At 27.2% G+C, this 18554-nt stretch overlaps 1 protein-coding gene across 1 annotated transcript in view; it reads left to right on the top strand.

The window, feature by feature from the left end:
* Window positions 1–18554, top strand: part of LOC136080754 (uncharacterized) — a 61245-nt gene that overhangs the window by 13399 nt on the left and 29292 nt on the right. Inside the window, exons 6-11 of the mRNA XM_065797815.1 lie at window positions 2225–2570; window positions 6439–6614; window positions 6694–6939; window positions 7051–7140; window positions 8078–9590; window positions 9912–9987. Coding sequence (XP_065653887.1) covers window positions 2225–2570; window positions 6439–6614; window positions 6694–6939; window positions 7051–7140; window positions 8078–9590; window positions 9912–9987 — 2447 coding nt within the window. The remainder of the gene's footprint in view (window positions 1–2224; window positions 2571–6438; window positions 6615–6693; window positions 6940–7050; window positions 7141–8077; window positions 9591–9911; window positions 9988–18554) is intronic.

Raw genomic sequence — 18554 nt, 5'->3', positions numbered from 1 at the left:
GTTTGCTATTTGATGTTATATGTATGTTGTTTTTTTGTTTACATTGTTTACTATTTGATGTTATATGTATGTTATTTTTTTGTTTACATTGTTTACTATTTGATGTTATAAGTATGTTATTTTTTTGTTTACATTGTTTACTATTTGATGTTATATGTATGTTATTTTGTTTACTATTTGATGTTATTTTGTCTTTATGATGTTTATGTTGTAAATAGTGTTGATAAAAATAAAAAAATTTAATTTGCAGCTTCTAAGTTAATTTGAAATTGAAGTTAACAGGTGAATTTTTCTCTTTAATTGTCTTTAACTATTAGCTTTAACAATTTTTTTTCCTTATTTAATTTATTCTAATTATTCTAATTTATTCTAATTAATTCCATGATTAAAAGTACATGAGTTAAAGCGTTACTATTTAAAAATGTTTTAAGTTTATATTGGTCATTTATAGCCATTTGAAGTTGAATAATCTTAAGTTATGGTTTTAAGGGATTTAGAAGGCTGACATAATCAACCATTTTAAAGTTCATCTTTTGAAAAAGCCACATTGAAAGCTATATATTCTTTTTAAGAAAACCATTGGCGTAGTTTTCTTTAAAGATGATTTTATAAAATGCAAATATTCTTTTTGTTAATTTAGTATATTTATCAACTATTTTGCATACTTATTGTATTATTTGTTATATCTATTATATCCATAGTCTATATATTTTATTTCAATCTTTAGTTTCAATGATTCACTAGTACTAGTCAAACAATCCATCGAACTAATACTAATACTCTCAATCTTCCTTGAATCTTCAAATGATCAAATCGAAGTACATAAGCATGTTTTACTTGAATGTCTTCCTTGAATCTTCAATGATCAAATCAAAGTACATAAGCATATTTTACTTTATCAAAATCTCACTAGAGATTTAATATCTTCTAAACCGTATCTCCTAAAAACATGAAGTTGTTTGGTTCATTTACAATGCTCAATTTGTTTCCATAACTTTTGAGTAAATCTCAGAAATTTTCCAAATAGTTTAATAAAATTATAATAGAAGCATTAAAGCCTAAAATATTACAGTCATATACTTTTAATTATAATAGAAGCACTAAAGCTTAAAATATTTACAGCCAGAGCCGTAACCAGCTTTTTTTGGTCTTTGAGATAGCTAACTTCTAGACATGGAGCAAACGCCAAACATTTATATGTTTATACTTATGTCAAATAAGGATGCTTTGCAAAAAATTGCGATGATTGGAGGCTGGGAAAAAAAAAGCCCCAAATTTTGTGCCCCTCTGCCCCAAACGAGAGAGAAATAAGTTGATGAAATATTTTTTGTACTGTTTTTAACTAGACTAATATTCATCGATAAATTTTAAATTTCATAGTAAAATATTTTAGCTTTCAAAAATTATGACCATATAAAGTTCAAGCCCCCCTCAATTTGAGGAGGTTATAAATTTTATATGGTCATTACTTCTGAACGCTGAAAGATAATACTATGAAACTTAAAGTTTATCGATGAATATAAGTCTAGTTGAGAACAGTACAAAAAATATTTCATCAACTTGTTGCTCTCACGTTTAGGGGAGGGCGGCACAAAATTTAGGGCTTTTTTGTTCCCAGCCTACAATCATCGCAATTTTTTTGCAAAGCATCCTTATTTGACATAAGTACAAACATATAAATGTTTGGCGTTTGCTCCATGTCTGGAAGTTAGCTATCTCAAAGATCAAAAAAAGCTGGTTACGGCTCTGTTTATAGCCATATACTTTTAATTATAATAGAAGCACTAATGCTTAAAAAATTAACAGTCATATACTTTTAATTATAATAGAAGCACTAAAGCTTAAAATATTTACATTCATATACTTTTAATTATAATAGAAGCACTAAAGCTTAAAATATTTACAGTCATATGCTTTTAATTATTAAAATGTGTAGCTAACTTATTAGTTTTGTATTATAAACAAGTACACATCAATATAATACAGAAACTATAACCAAGAAACAAGATGATTTAGATACCAATTAGACAGTCATGTCATTAGACCCTCATATTATTAGACTCTCATATCATTAGACAATTTTGGTTACATAAAAAATTACATAATAAATAAGTTAAATAAAATTTTTATACAAAAAGTTTAGTTTTTAAATTTTGGTTTTGGTTAAAAAGCAAGTTTATTATTGTTTCATATATAGTATTTTAATAAATGTTTAATGTTTAAGAGATGGAAAAACAGGAAGAGGAACTTGGTAAATATAAATCAAATGAACAAACTTTAAAAGATGTTAGTATCTTGCAGCCCCTTGATGCACTTTATCATTCTGATAAGTTTCCTAATCATCCTAGTTTAAAAGATGTTATAGATAATTTTGATGCTCCTACACAAGTTGGTTACCATTATGGGCAACTCTTGTGGGGTTGGTTTTTAGCACCAATGGATGGAGAGTATATTTTTTATTCAGCTTGTGATGATGCTTGTGATATTTATTTGAGTCCTAATGAAAGGAAAGATTACATCAAGAAGATTATATCACAAAAGCAGTGGTCTCATCACAATGAATTTGACAAGTATTTTTTTAATATTTTACTTTTTTAATTGGTTGTAATGAATTTAATGTTATTTATGTATATATATCTTCTATACCATATTTAGATGAGCATTTGCTCACTAGTTTAAAAGTATCTTTAAAGTCATTTCTTGTTATATGATATGTTTGTAAATATATAAGTTGTTTTCAATAAAAAAGACAGCGCATAGCTAATTTTTTTTTTTTTTTGAAATTTACCTCTCCAAGGCCAAGAAGGGCACTACAGGTGAGGAGGCTACTTGTGGTTATAACCCTCTCCCAACTCTTTAACTCCAAAACATGAACTTTGGCAAACAAGGCCACTGCGCGGAAAAACAAGTTGAGCACAATACTACCAGGGACCTGGGTCGTATCTATATATTTTTCAAATATATTGGGCAGGGTGGTATATATATATTTTTCATATACAGGACAGGGTCGTATACAGGACAATACAGGACAGGATCATATCAATATATTTTTCAAATATATTAATATAATAACATATTAACTAAATATAGTTAATATATATATATATATATATATATATATATATATATATATATATATATATATATATATATATATATATAAATTAGTAAAAAACACTTATCTAACTTTTATCTTCGACTTGAAGTTTCACCATTGCTGGATCATCAGGAAGAGTTCTTTAAAAACATTGAGCACTCTATTTGTAAAATACACTAACATAATTTACATATATATATATATATATATATATATATATATATATATATATATATATATATATATATATATATATATATATATATATATATATATATATATATATATATATATATATATATCTACATCTGTATATATATATCTACATCTGTATATATATATATATATATATATATATATATATATCTACATCTGTATATATATATATATATATATATATATATATATATATATACATATATATATACATATATACATATATATATATATATATATATAATATATATATATATATATATATATATATATATATATATATATATATATATATATATATATATATATATATATATATATATATATATATAAGGCTGGGGTGAAAATAAACATAAATGTGAATTTCATCACAATACTCAGTACTTCTTTGCTAATCCATATATGAGACAAGAAGCAGTTGTAAAAAATAAATATGTTTTACAAGAAGTGCCCCATAATTTCCCTTTAAACATCAGACAGGTCTTTAACATTATAGAAAAAAAATTTCTTTGGAAGTAAGTTATTTTTGGTCTCAAAAGAAGCAAAATCTTATAAAAATTTCAAAAATAATTATTATTTTGTATTTAAATTATTCTTTTTTAACATTTATAAAAAAATCTATTTTTTTTTAACAGTTTTGTAAAGTCATTATTATTTTTGAAATTTTTATAAAATTTCGGTTCTTTTGAGACCCAGCATTGCAGTCTACTAAAAAAATTTTTCTATAATATTAGGGACCTGTCTGATGTTTAAGGGTAAAAATGGGGTGGTTCCCCATGTTTCATATTAATATTTTTATTATTTTTTAATCATTTACAAGTAGACACAACAAAATATTCAGAACTAGACCAAATTTTTATTTTCACCCCAGCCTAATATATATATATATATATATATATATATATATATATATATATATATATATATATATATATATATATATATATATATATATATATATATATATATAAAATTAAAATGAAGAAAAACAACAATTATTGGAACTTGCTTTTTAGGCAGTCATCAGCCTTAAAATACAAATTCAAAATTCACAAAATAAAATTTTTTAAATATGGGAGTTAAAAGAAAAAAGTTTTCTACCATCTATTAAATGAAAAGTTTTAGGTGTTGATGACCATACAACTCATTTTCGAAAAATTGTCATCTATGTTTTAATAAAATTATTGAAATCTTGTTTAATAAAGGCACAAAATTACTTAACAAATGGGTGAAACGGTCTATATGTGCATACACAAAAACAAATTTCTGTTTTCCTCCTATGACACAGGTGATTAGATAATCATTACTATATCTTTTGTTGTTGTTAGATCTAATGTAGCTATAAAGATGTCAGAACATGTTGTTGTATTTGTAACTTTTTATTTTTTATTTTTCAATTTTTTCATGGTACATATGCACAACATCATTTGTTTGTTTCTAGAATATGTCTGAGCTAGCTTTTAGGACCAGAAGATAATATAAATCCTATGTATAAATGCTAAGTCCATCATAGGTAATTTGAAGTATGGCTGGGCTAGCTGGATATAGCTCAGGGATGAAATTTTTAAGCTGGCTTCTAGTAAAATGACTAAAATATATAGATACGATTACATACATAGTTGCTGTTTTCGCAGGAGAATATGTTTGTGTCTGGAACATGTCTAAGCTAGCTTTTAGTACCAGAAGGTTATATAAATCCTATGTATAGATGTTAAATCTATCATAGGTAATTTGAAGTATGGCTGGGTTAGCTGGATATGGTTCGGGGATAGTATTTTTACGCAGGTTTCTAATAATACTTGACTCTGTTGTACTGGAACATGCAATAATTTCTTCAACAACCATTGGTATATGTGTGTATGTATATGTGTATGTATGCATATGTGTGTATATATATGTAAAAATGTTAGTTTTTAGGTTGTTATTTTTTTATGCATATATTTTTTTTTCCTGCTCTATGTACTTTTTGATGTTTATTGTTCGTAGTGGTTTCATTTACTTTTTTTGTTGTTATTGCTATATTTTATTCAAAACCTGTTTTTTTGATTGGTAAGCAACATTCGATCTAGGTATCTATGGCGGCGTTAAGCTCTGTATGGTTTTGTTGTTTTTATAGTATTTTATAAAGATTTCTATATCTTATCGGCTTGAGTTTATTTATACAAAATGTACCAATTTTAGCAACTTGTATTTATGATAGAGTTTTATCTAACAGCATTTATCACATTGGTAGTGTAGTCGAGTATTTTGTGGTTTTCTATTAGAATATAACAATATATAATAATATTATTTTATATTATTATTTACATTTTAGTCTATTAATTTTTGTCATTTTTATAAAAAAAATTTTTGTTTATATTTTATTCTATATATTTATCTTATTATATATAGATATATATATTTTACTTTATTTTATTTTAAATTTGTTATATTTTTTGGTATTGAATTCACACCTCTCACTATCCATATTATTTCTTCAAAAATATTAGTGCTTTACAAATTTGGGTGAAGATAGGGTTTTTACTGTTTTTCGTGAAGTCCTGTTTTACTGCAGTATTGAGTAGGTGTAAATTGTGGGGTAAACCATAAATACAATGATGTTTATCTGACGGGATAAACTAGGTATTGGTGTTGAGCCTCTTTGAAATGCCGGCAATAATAAACCTGATTCTGAGGAGAAGTTTATTACCACCACTACATAAATTATGATAACATAAAAGAAATAATGTTTTTTCTATACCTCCTATCATTTTATATTTATTCATTTTAAATATTGATATATCTATGTATATGTATGTTTGTTTTGAATTATGTTATTACTACTAAGTTACTTTTGTATTTAATGAAGATTTATGGTTAGTATAACTAATTAAATTTCCGCTCTGAGCATGTCTCGTTAAGTTTTGTGTTTTATATTTCTTTTAGACTTTGCGCGTTGGTCATTTTTATCTTTTATATATGATATGTAATTTTAAATTTATGAAATTTCAAGTTTCATACATTGTTTTGTTTTTTTCATTTTAGTTATACAGTGCTTTATTTTAAAATTTAAATTAATTTTCTAAATTATTGAGCACTTTTCTATGATCTAAGCCTTAAGAAAATAAATTCATGCATATTCACAGGTACCCTGAAGAGCAAACAAGTATTGGCATTAGGTTAAGTAAATCTAAATTATACTTTGTTCAAGCTGTTGGTGCACAAAGTATTGGGAGTGATTGTTTATCTCTTGGTGTTCAACTGCCAAATGGTGTTTTAATTCGCCCTATTTCAAGAGAATATATGTTAACATCACCAACAGGTTTATTGTTAAATTTTTTTTTTTGATTTCTATTTTTGACATTCTAGCATTTTTAACAGTTTGTCTTTTTTATTAAAAGCTCCCACAACTGCTAGTAATTCAGAAGAAGCGACTATCTTAGACCGTAATGCAGTTGCAAGTGACAATGTAACTCAACAGTTAGCTCTTCTTATGATGGGTAGTGATGAAAATTTATCTAACAATATTAATAGTGATTGGATTTCAAATATAAGTAAAGAGACAGTAGACAAACAAGTTTTTCAGGGAAAAAACAAAGAAATTAGTTTTACTAACAATGAACCTGAAGTGTTAAGTAAAAATTTTGGTAAAAACTTATTTATAAAACTCAATAACAATATCTATATTAAAAAAATTTTAAACTTGAATGCAGCATAGTATGTTTTTTGTTTTGTTTTGTTTATTTTATTATTTATAGATAATGATGCCGTTTCTAAAAACATTGAAAAACTTAGAGAAGTGGTAGCAATTTTTGCAAATAAAATAAATTATAAACAAATAGCACTTGGTAATTTTTTTTGCATATAATTTTCTTTTTTTAATCTTGTTTCATTGTAATAGTGCTTTTTATTTTTGAGTTTCAGTACATTTTATTTAATCTCTTATAGAGATTAAACATTATAAATTACGTGTAATGACAGATATACAAGTGTATATATATATATACATACATATACAAGTTTGTATATGTATGTATGTATATATATATATATATATATATATATATATATATATATATATATATATATATATATATATATATATATATATATACACAGGGGCTGTTCTAGGAAAATAATTTGGGTGGGTACCTCTCGTGCTGGCAAAATTTGCCAGAAATATCGCCAAATGTAAGCATTTTTTTGCAAGAAAAAAAACAATATTTATCTTTAAAAAAAAAAGGTCTTCAATTTCAAATTTGGGCAGCACCCAAATGCAGTTGGCGCCGTCGAAAACGGTCTAGAATAGCCCTTGAAATATATATATATATACACACACACCTTCTCCAGAAAATTTAAACTAGTGATATTTTTTTAATTAATTTGTTAATTGATTTACCAGTTTTCTAAGTAATTGCTTTTTTAAGTTTTTTTCATGGGTAATTCCTCATCTAATCACACAGTCCATTGAACCATGTGTCTTCCTTTTTGTTTCATGTTTTGACACATAATTCCTATTTATAAATAAAAAATTGCATGCAAAATTTCAGCTAAAAATGCTGAGCAGTAACCAAAATATGACAATAATATTATTGGTTTAATACCTGGTTTCCTATAATGACCCAGTTTTCATGACATGATTAAAAACGAGTAAATAATCTGTTTATAATGGTAAACAAGTAATTTCTTGTTTGTAATAATAAATACAAGTAGCTTTGTTGTTTGTAATGTTAAATATGAGTAGTTTTATTGTCGTTATAAATACAATTAACTTCATTTTTTCAGAGAGGGCCAAGCAAACAGTAATGATAAATAGTACAATATCAAGGCTAAATAAAGCTATTGAAGCAATCAGCTCAAAGATTGAAAGTATTGCACAAAATCAACCTATTAAATATGTCAATGAAAATAAAAGTACCAATCAAAATAATTTTGAAAGTCTGAGTCTTTCTGGTGGTAAATTTGAAGAGTCAGAAGAAAATAACAGAGGTTTAAAAGGAAGTTTACTTGAAGAGAATCAAGATAATAAACTTGTTCCTTCAAGTTTTTATAATCCTCAAAGTTTAATGAAATTTGAGTCAATACTAGTAAATTTGACAAACAAAATTGATTTAGTTGCTGAGAAAGTTGGAGTAAGCAAAACCACACTAATACCTGCTAACAAATTGAAGAAACCTTTCATTAATAAAAATGGTTCAGAAAAAAAGGTGATGAATATGAACAATGCAATAAATAAACTAGTTTTAGAAATTGAAAAGTTGAATGCAATTGATAATGATGATGTTTCAAGTTTTATTAAAAAAGAGGAAACATTATTGGGATTATTAAATGTTTTGATGACGGTCAGAAATTCATTAAATCCAATTCAGCAAGTAATAACCAACTATAATCCAATACTTCAAACTACTTTACCATTTACCTCAGATTTTAGTACACTTGATGTGATCTTAGCAGTGAAAAGAGTAAATCAAGACTTGATCACACTTAAAAACACTTTAAAAGCAACTGGAATTTTAGAAACTGAACGAGGAAAAGCTATACTATCCTTAATATCAAAAACTACACCAGATCTATCTATTAGACAAAATACTGCTACTTCTGATGAAGTTGGCAAAAATAAACTTCCTACTTTTCCTATTGTCAATGGAATTCAGGATATAGTTCCATTATTATTGAGACCTAAAGCCAGTAAATTTGACAGTTTTTTACATGGTCAACTAGAAAGTGTTATGCATCCAGAAAATACAGCCACATTGTCAACAGGAAATGAAGCACCATTAAATTTGATTTTAGATAATCAAAGTATTAACAGTAACTTATCACCTGCTATTGTAAATGCTGATGTTGTTGCTAATAAAGGCATTAGTGAAGAAGATTCCGTTAATCCTTCTCCTTATAGCTTGGGAGTTGGACTTGACCATTTGTGGCAAAATCCTCAAAACACTGGTAAGTTAACCACACCCATTTTATCACCTTTATTGAATGATATTAGTGTTTTCTCAGTAAACAAGCAAACTCCAGATTTACCTATCTTGAATTCAAAGGAACATGCAGACATTTTGTATAAATCTAATGACAATTTTCAAAGGTCATCATTGACATTGCTACCTAAAACTTTACAAATGTCTGTTAGTTCAGCTGGTTTTATTCCAGATGTAAATTTTGCTGAAGTCTTGTTGCCAGAAAATTCATATACACCTCCTCTTTATGAAAATAGTCAACAGCATAAAATAAATGCCACAAATTTTGTACAGTTGCTTACAGACAAAAGTCAAGATAAAAACAAAGCAAATAAAAGGTATTTGTTTTAAATAAAAAAAATGATTTTGCTAAGCATTTCCTCAGTAAGCAAAAATTTTATTTTTCAGTTTTTTCAGTACATACACATGTATGCACTGAAAATTAAAAATAAGTTTTTTACTTAATGAGCAAATTCCTAATTTTTGTAAACATTCTAAAGGAATTATTTATTTATTAGAAAACTGTTTTTGAAATAAACATTTTTTTACTGTCCATACTCTCCCAATCTTGCCTACATACTTATATAAAATATTAACATGACTATACAATTCACTGCATGTTAATATAGCAGTTCTGCAACTTTCAACTTTTTGTTTAGGTTTAGCAAAATACAAAATCATGTGCAACAAAGTTCAATTGTAGCAAAGAAAAGAAGTTCAAAACCTTTTGTAGAGGTTAATTTATTTTAAATTTTCTAATTTTTTTTGTTCCATTTTATTTAAAACATTTTGGAGAATGTAATAAACAAATTTTAAATAATAAATACGTATAAAATGAAAAAATGTGAAGAATTTTTTTTTATTTTCTATATATTTTATTTAATTTTTATTAGTGCAATTAAGAGTTTAATTTTTCAACTAAAAATTTTTTTATTCTAAACTGTATTCTAATTGGTGTAACATGTTATATAAGTTATATAGTTATATAAGTGTAAATGCAATATGTTATATAAGTTATAACACATCTTTTTGTTATATAAGTTATAACATATCTTATTGTATATAAGTTATAACATCTTTTTTGTTATATAAGTTATAACATATCTTATTGTTATAACATATGCTAATGTTATATATTTTAAAACTAATTTTAAGATATCTCTCTTTATCTAAAAATGTATAATCATGTTTTTATGGAAATTAAACTTATGTAAAATCAATCTTCTATTAGAAAAATTCAAATCTATGAATAGTAAAACTTATCTAAATACTGGATTGATTTTTCTACAGCAATTCACATTTATTGATAGTGAATTTTATGTAAAGGCTGATAACATAGCTGCAACATAGATTTCAACATTGCTGTAATTCTTACTTTCTTAGTGAAAAAATAAAAGTTTTAAAACTGTAACAAATCAAAGTTTGATTTTTGAAAAAGTTTATCATTGTTATTTTTATGTCAGGATTTCATCATCATCATCATCATCATCATCATCATCATCATCATCATCATCATTAAACAAATTTCTGTATAGAAACTCTACATTTTTATGGAAAATTCCTATTTCACAACGGCTGACAATAATGTTATAGTTTTTGCATCAATAGCTCAGAAATTTTTTAGATTGCATTCTTAGCATCAAAATAGGGTATTTCAAAATTCAAAATTCAGGTATGTGGCTAGCACTAATCTTAAAAAACTAGGAAAGTAATTTACTTGTCTCACTAACACAAAAATCAGCAGTTTTTGAAAAAAGAGAAAAAATATTTGGTACTTTTTCTACTGTGTATTTGTAACTGTTTTGACTAGAAAATGTTTTGTTGCGAAAATTACTCCATTTTAAGTTGATGCAAAAGTTTACATGCTTTTGCAAAATACATTACAAATGTTTTATTTTGTGAAACATATTTTTTCCGAAATATATTTGTGTCTTCTTTAATGCTATGATGTTATTTTGTCAATTCATCTCATGAGAGTTTTGTTATAGCAATTTCTAATAAGCGTATGGTATAGAAACACTGCAAAAATGTCAAATTTCTATACAAATTTTAAAAAAATAAACAAATAACGACAAATTATCTGCGCTATTGACAAATCCAATTGATTAAACATTCTTTATATAAAATTAAATGTTGCTTCTATTAACATTTTGAAAAAAAAAAATTATTTCACACATGCCAATCAACATAGAACCGAGTGATATATCCTCTTTATCGTCACTGGTATAGATTCTTTACAAAAATGTAGTGTTTCTACACCAAAACTTTTTACATGAAATGTTTCCTGATTAATACTCGAATAAAAGGTCTTGTGTAATCTAGTTAATGAATATTTTTTCTTTTCTTGATTTTAATATGTTCTTTGCAAATTAATTAAACTAACTTTATTGTTTTACTGTAATTATTTCAATACAGCATTGATTAAACATCATTAATTGTATAGAAATCATACTCGCAAGTAATGTTTCTATACAAAAAAATCCTGTTTACTCGGTTTATCAGCATATTCATTGTATTGCAGTAATAGTTTTACTCTTTAAGTTAATTTTTTTTTCTGTTACAAAATAAAAAGATATCTTTTATTAATCTATAAAATCTTTCGTCTATTTCACTATAAATTGATTCAACAGCATTATAAATTAGTTTACAATTCTTATCATTTGTATAGAATTCCTACCTTCTAACACACACGCATACACACACATTTTTCCTGAGTTTTAAAATCAACTGATTTTGTTTATACACAAATAATTTCAAGTATAAAAAAATATAAAACTGTTATAGACAAAAGATATTCAATACAATATTGAAAACAAATAATTATTTTATATGTGATATAACAAAAAAACATAAATGGTGTAAAATCTTTTTGTTTCACATAAACTTTCAATTAAATCTATGACTTAATTGAAAGTTTGTAATTTTAGCTGAAGTGAAAGCGTTTAAGTCAGGTCAGATTATCCTGCTACTGGTAACATGTAACCCAGTACAACCTGCTTCATATCCTGCTGCCGTGTAGGATATGAATTTTTAGGCAAAGACTTGGAGAAGCCAACTCCGACTTAAAACACCTCCTGCCTTTGGGATCTTGGTTGAGTAAAGGGTAGAGATGGTGTCTTGATAAAAATACTCATCTTGGGCAGATGTTAAACGCATCTGGCTACTGTCTTGTAGAAGGCAGATTCAGAAAACAGAAAACAGATTCTATCTGTTGACCAGCCTCACATACCTTCTTCATCTATTAGGCTGATGCAGATATATTTGTAATAGATTATTTACAGTTTAGGATGTTAATTGCTGGATCTTCTTGACTCAATGCATGGGTTTTGCTTGTGTTTCTGTTTTTATAACTCCAAAACTCAGTGTTTTTATAGCTCCAAAACTCAGTTTTATGGTTCTGAGGCCAGCTGGTAGTCAGGTTTCCTGAACTCTGTGATAGCTCTCAGAGTGGCTGATTCCATCAACAGCTGTAAAATACCAGAGTATTAACAGTGCCATGTTACGCATGGATGGTGTCCCCAATTGTACTTTTGGTGTGCATTGTCGAGGCCACATTTAGAGCCGTTTTTTACGGCTTAGGGTTTATTATTAGTAATAAGGAGTTGCTTGAATTAAATAGTGTACTGAGTACTATCTATGCATTGAGTCAAGTTCTTTAACAAATTTAAAAATGACTTTTTTTTAATTTTATATTTCGCTGTTAAAATAAATTACAGGTGAGTTTTACATGGTAAATATCAGTATATAAAATATTTTAAAAACAGATGGGGACTCAAAGAAGATATGGATGATGCAATATCATGATTGATTTGTTCTTGAGAAATACTTTTCACTTACATTTTTCTCAAATCTACAAATGAAATTAGCCAGAGTTAGATTATTATTATATTTATACATGAAAATTAGGTGCTGATAAAATTCTGTACATCCTTTTATATTTCTCATTAAGGGTCAAGTATTCCTAAAAACTTTATATTGTCTTGCTTTTTTATTTGTATGTTATTTAAAAATAGGGCTGGTAATTTAAGGGGAAGATTTTCTTCTTGCATTTTTTCATGAAATAAGGTATACTTTGTTTTTTCAATGTTTAATGAGAGTTTATTTGCTATAAACTAGTCATTTATCTTACTTAATTCAAAATTCATGCCTGCATAAAGTTTTTTGATACTATTGTTAAAGAGAAATAGGTTTCTGCGATCTGCGAACATACTTGGGTTTAACTTTACTAATGCATTAACTAAGTCATTATGAACTAAGCGAAAGGGAGGATGAAGTATCGCTCCTTGCAGACTCCACATTTGATTTTAAGTATTTTGCATTCTTGATTTAGAACATATTGTTTTTTTATCAGTGAGATAACTTTTAATCCAATAATAGACTTTATTAGTTCCATAATGCTTCAACTTTTTTAACAAAATACCTTGATCAACAGTGTCAAAAGCTTTTGAGAGAATGATAAATATACCTAAAGTAAATTTATTTTCGTTAAAGCCATTATTTATTTGATCAACTAATTCAATAAAAGCATGTTCAGTTGAATGATTTTTCTGAAATTCAAATTGTTTTTAATAAAAGAAATTGTTTTTAGTAAAATGATCAAAGATTCTATTGTAAATTAGAGGTTTGAATATTTTTGAAAATACAGAAAGCACTGATATAGGCCTTATAAATTGGAAATACTTTTGCTAATTTTACTACACCAGGAAATACCCCTTGATCGAAACAAAGTTTTACTATATAAAACAATGGTTTACTAATACTTTTTTTATTTGCAATAAGTATATTACTGGGTATATCATCAAATCCCAGTGATTTATTCTTTTTTAAAGACAAAAAAGCCGTTTCAAATTCTTTTAACGTTAAGTCAAAATCATGCAATGTTGCATCATCTGATGTTTTTAGATTTTAAAAGAATTATAGGTTGGTGACAAGGTTGGTATAATTTTGATAGCAACATAAAATCCGGCATTTGTAAAATATTTAGTAAACACCTCAGATATTTGTTTAGGGCATAATACATCAGTATTTTTGATATTGATTCTTTTTGGTAATGGTAATATTGATTCTTTTAGGTATGACTAAAGTACCAAAAACTATAAAACACAAAAAACCATTGTCATTACCAAGTTCTCTAAAACTATCATTCACTAATATTTGTGGTCTTTGAAGTAACTTTTCTTCTGTTGAGTCTTATCTCTTGCAAAGTTCATCAGACTCTTTGTTCTATATTGCTCTCCTTCATCTCAAGACTTCACTTTTTTTGATATTATTTTTAATCAAAATTACCAAGCCCTCTTGTCATCAGTCAATATTGTTGTTGTTCAAGACTTTAATACTAATCACACTAAATGGTTTGGCTCTAGTGTCAGTGACTCTGCAGGCGTTAATGCCCACAATTTTGCTTGTTTCAATCTCTAACGCAAATAGTCAACTTTCCAACACATTTTCTTGATAACTCAAATCATTTACTTTCTCTACTCGACTTATGTCTTGTTTTTGATCCTAGTCAGTGCTCAGTTTCTCCACATTCACCCTAAGGTGCTTTTGATCAACTATTATCCCATTCTTCTTTATCATCAGAATCCCCCTAAATCCCTTAAAGCTGACTGGGACTCTTTCCGTGATTTTCTTCGCGAAAGCCCATGGGTAGAAATCTTTTGTCTTCCTGCTGAAAAATATGCTTTTTACATAACTTCATGGATTTGGGCCGGCATAATATCTTTAATTCTCTCTCAACAATTCGAAGTCAAGCCTCACTCCTCTTCATGGTTTTCCTCACATTGTGCTGCTTCAATTTCTGATTGAAACCATTACTTCCATATCTATTAGCAAAACTATTCTCCAGAAAATAGGCGTCTGTTTACTATCGCTAGAAATCATTGTAAAAAAATTTTGTTTTACCCCAAATCCCGCTAATCTTAAGTCATAAAATGTCATATTTCATTACAAAAATTAGGCTTTAGTGACTTATGGAGAACCTTTAACAGCATCAATAATAAGGGAAAATCTGTTATTCCACCTCTCTTGTATGGTTCAGATTTTGTCACCTAACCTAAAGACAAAGTTGAATTGTTTACTAAGAACTTTTCATCAATATCATCTCTCAACTCCACTAGTTGTGTTCTACCTAATATAGCCAACAAATAGGTTGATCCACTGTTTGATATTCGTATCACTCCAGCTTCTGTATCTAAAGTAATTTCCTGCTTAGACTTTTCTACAACTTGTGGTAAAATACCTGTTATAGCCTTGCAGTGCTCTCTGGAGCTGCCTTCTATACTTTCAAAGTTGTTTAATAAGTGCTTATCAGATTCTTGTTTTCTGCCTGCTGGAAAGCACCATCTGTTATCTCTATTTTCAAAAATCCTGGAGAGCAATCTGACTTGTTCGACTACCGTCTCATTTGTCTTCTTCATATCATAAACAAGGTTTTTGAATTTTAATTAACAAACACTTCATCTCTCGTTTTGAATCTAATAACTTTCTTTCTGATTATTAATATGGACTTCAATCTCCTTATTCTACATCTGATTTGCCAAAAGTAATAACTGATAGGTTTTATTGTGGATTAGATAAATCTATCGCTCTTGTCATTTCTTAAGCATTTGATAAAGTTTGGCATGCTGGTTTTCTCCATAAGCTTTCTTCTTATGGTGTATCTAGTAATATTTTTAAAATGATTGAATCCTTCTTTTCCAATCGTAGTATAAAAGTTGTCTTCGATGGACAGTAGTCTTCTACATATCCTGTAACTTCAAGGGTTTCTCAAGGTTCATTCCTTGGCCCTTTAATCTTTTTAATTTACATTAGCAACCTTCCAGATATTCTCATATCTAAGGTGGCATTGTTTGCTCATAATACTACAATTTATTCTTGTCTTTATAAGAAGCCAACACTCTCTGATTGCTTGGTGGAGGCATTTGAGCTTGAAAAGAATTTCACTTCTGCTACAGCATGGGGCTCACAGTGGCTAGTGAACTTTAATTTAGGTAAAACCCAATTTTTTTCAGCAAATTGTTATTGCAATAAAATAAATAACGATTTGCTGAAAAAAATATTTATGAATGGTAATGTACTCGATGAGTCTTCTACCATTCATCTTCTAGGATTAACTTTTATTCACGATCTTTTTTGGAAACTTTATATCAAATTCATTACAAAATCTTTGCAATGAATCTCTTTATCGTGCTTGACACTTTCTTACTCCAGATTCTATTTTTTAACTCTATAAATCTCAAATCCGTTCTTGTATGGAATACTGTTGCCATATCTGGGGCATATCTTCTAATGATGCTCATTCTCTCTTAGACAAGGTACAAAAACACATTATAAACATAATTGGACAAGCTCTTGGAGTCAATCTCCAATCATTTTCACATCGTCATTATATTGCTTCTCTTTCTATCAAGACTTGAATAGGCACTGCTCTAAAGAGCTAGCATCTCTTGTGCCATCTACAAATATTCATTATGATGTTAATCGTCATTCAATAAAGTCTCATCTTTTTTCTTTGACTGTCCTAAGCACTCCAAAAACTCTTATTCGTCTAGTTTTTTTCTTTGAACACCAATGGTCTAAAGTTCAAAGAACACATGAAGAACAACACTTTAGTGTTGCATAGTGTCTAGTAAGTTTGCATGGAGTGACGCTACCATTAATGTTGTTAGGATGTTGGCATCTCCATCAAGAAGGGGTCAAGTAGTATATTGTTATGGCGCCCAAGTTTGTTTAGGTGCCAAAAAAAATAAATAAAGCAAGCTAAAAAAAGTCCTGTAAACCATTTCATTGTGTGCTTTCTCAGAAGCAAAGACAGGTCGGCAAATATTTTTGCCCGGGATTCGTCTCGGCTGGTGACAACAATTGTGATGTTGTATGGCATGAAATTATGATATTGCATGTTAAAACATGTGAGAAGCAAGCAGCAAATTCTTTGGAGGTTCATCAAGCATTATTCAATATTGGTGAAAACAAATGTTAACCAAAGAAGTTGTTCTTAAACAAGTCATTAATTAGAGATTTAGACCATTTGGAGGCAGCGTTAATATGCAAAATTTAGATTATTTTGCTAAAAAAATGCTATTAATAGAGCCTTTAAAAGTAAAAAAAAAAAATTTTTAATGTGTTTTTGGCGATTTTTAAGTTTAGTTTAACTTTTAAACATAATATCTTTATATTGGCTAATGATTTGTGCCTGAAATTTTTAGGGTATCCTTAGTATGCTTCAGAAATTTGATTAACAGTTGGGATTTTAAATATACCTGTTAAATTTTTTTAATTAAGAAATTAGTTAACATGTCAAATCACTTAGTATTTCAAGCAAATTTTCAATAATTCTTGATTAAATTTAAAATACGTTCTCAAACTAAAAAACCATTTATGTCATTAAGTCTGACAGGAAAATATTTTAGCAAATTCAATTTTAAACACTTTTTCCACCATTATAGGATGTAAAAAAATATATTGGTTTAATAAAAATCTGTATTTCGATTATTTTTTAAAATAATATTTCAACAGAAATATACAAGTTTTTTGTTTTATTTATACTTTTTATTAAAAAGTGCATTTTTGTAGTGTACTACCTTAAATCAACTGTTGATTTTCTAAACTCTATCTTAACTAAAAAAGCTAAATCTCCTTCTAAAGTCAGCAATTTGTTTAAATTAAAATCTCCTTCTAAAGTCAGCAATTTGTTTAAATTAAAATCTCCTTCTAAAGTCAGCAATTTGTTTAAATTAAAATCTCCTTCTAAAGTCAGCAATTTGTTTAAATTAAAATCTCCTTCTAAAGTCAGCAATTTGTTTAAATTAAAATCTCCTTCTAAAGTCAGCAATTTGTTTAAATTAAAATCTCCTTCTAAAGTCAGCAATTTGTTTAAATTAAAATCTCCTTCTAAAGTCAGCAATTTGTTTAAATTAAAAAAGAAAAGTAAAATAAAATAAAAACATGAACAAATTATTTTTAAAAAATTTAAAACTTTTAAACTTTAAAATCAAATAAAACTTTTGTTTAAAAAAAATTTGTAATTCTACTGCCAGTGAATAATCTCAAGTTAATAGTGAAATAGATCTATAATTGACATCATTGGACATATCAATATCTTATACCAAATACATACTTTATGTCAGTTAACAAGTCTTCTGTCTATCTGTGATTGAACATTCCATGTTAGTTTGAAATAAAAAGGTTAGTTTAGAAAAAATATTTTTTATACAACTTTATAAACAAAATTTATGAAGATAGTATTCTGAAACACATTTTAATTTTTACCACAAATGTAGCAAAGAATTTAGTCAATCTGATGT

The sequence above is a fragment of the Hydra vulgaris genome, chromosome 05 (genome assembly GCF_038396675.1).
Source record: "Hydra vulgaris chromosome 05, alternate assembly HydraT2T_AEP".
Classification (NCBI taxonomy): domain Eukaryota; kingdom Metazoa; phylum Cnidaria; class Hydrozoa; order Anthoathecata; family Hydridae; genus Hydra; species Hydra vulgaris.
Note: the sequence above shows the minus strand (reverse complement) of the source record. Positions and strands in the feature narration are given on the sequence as shown.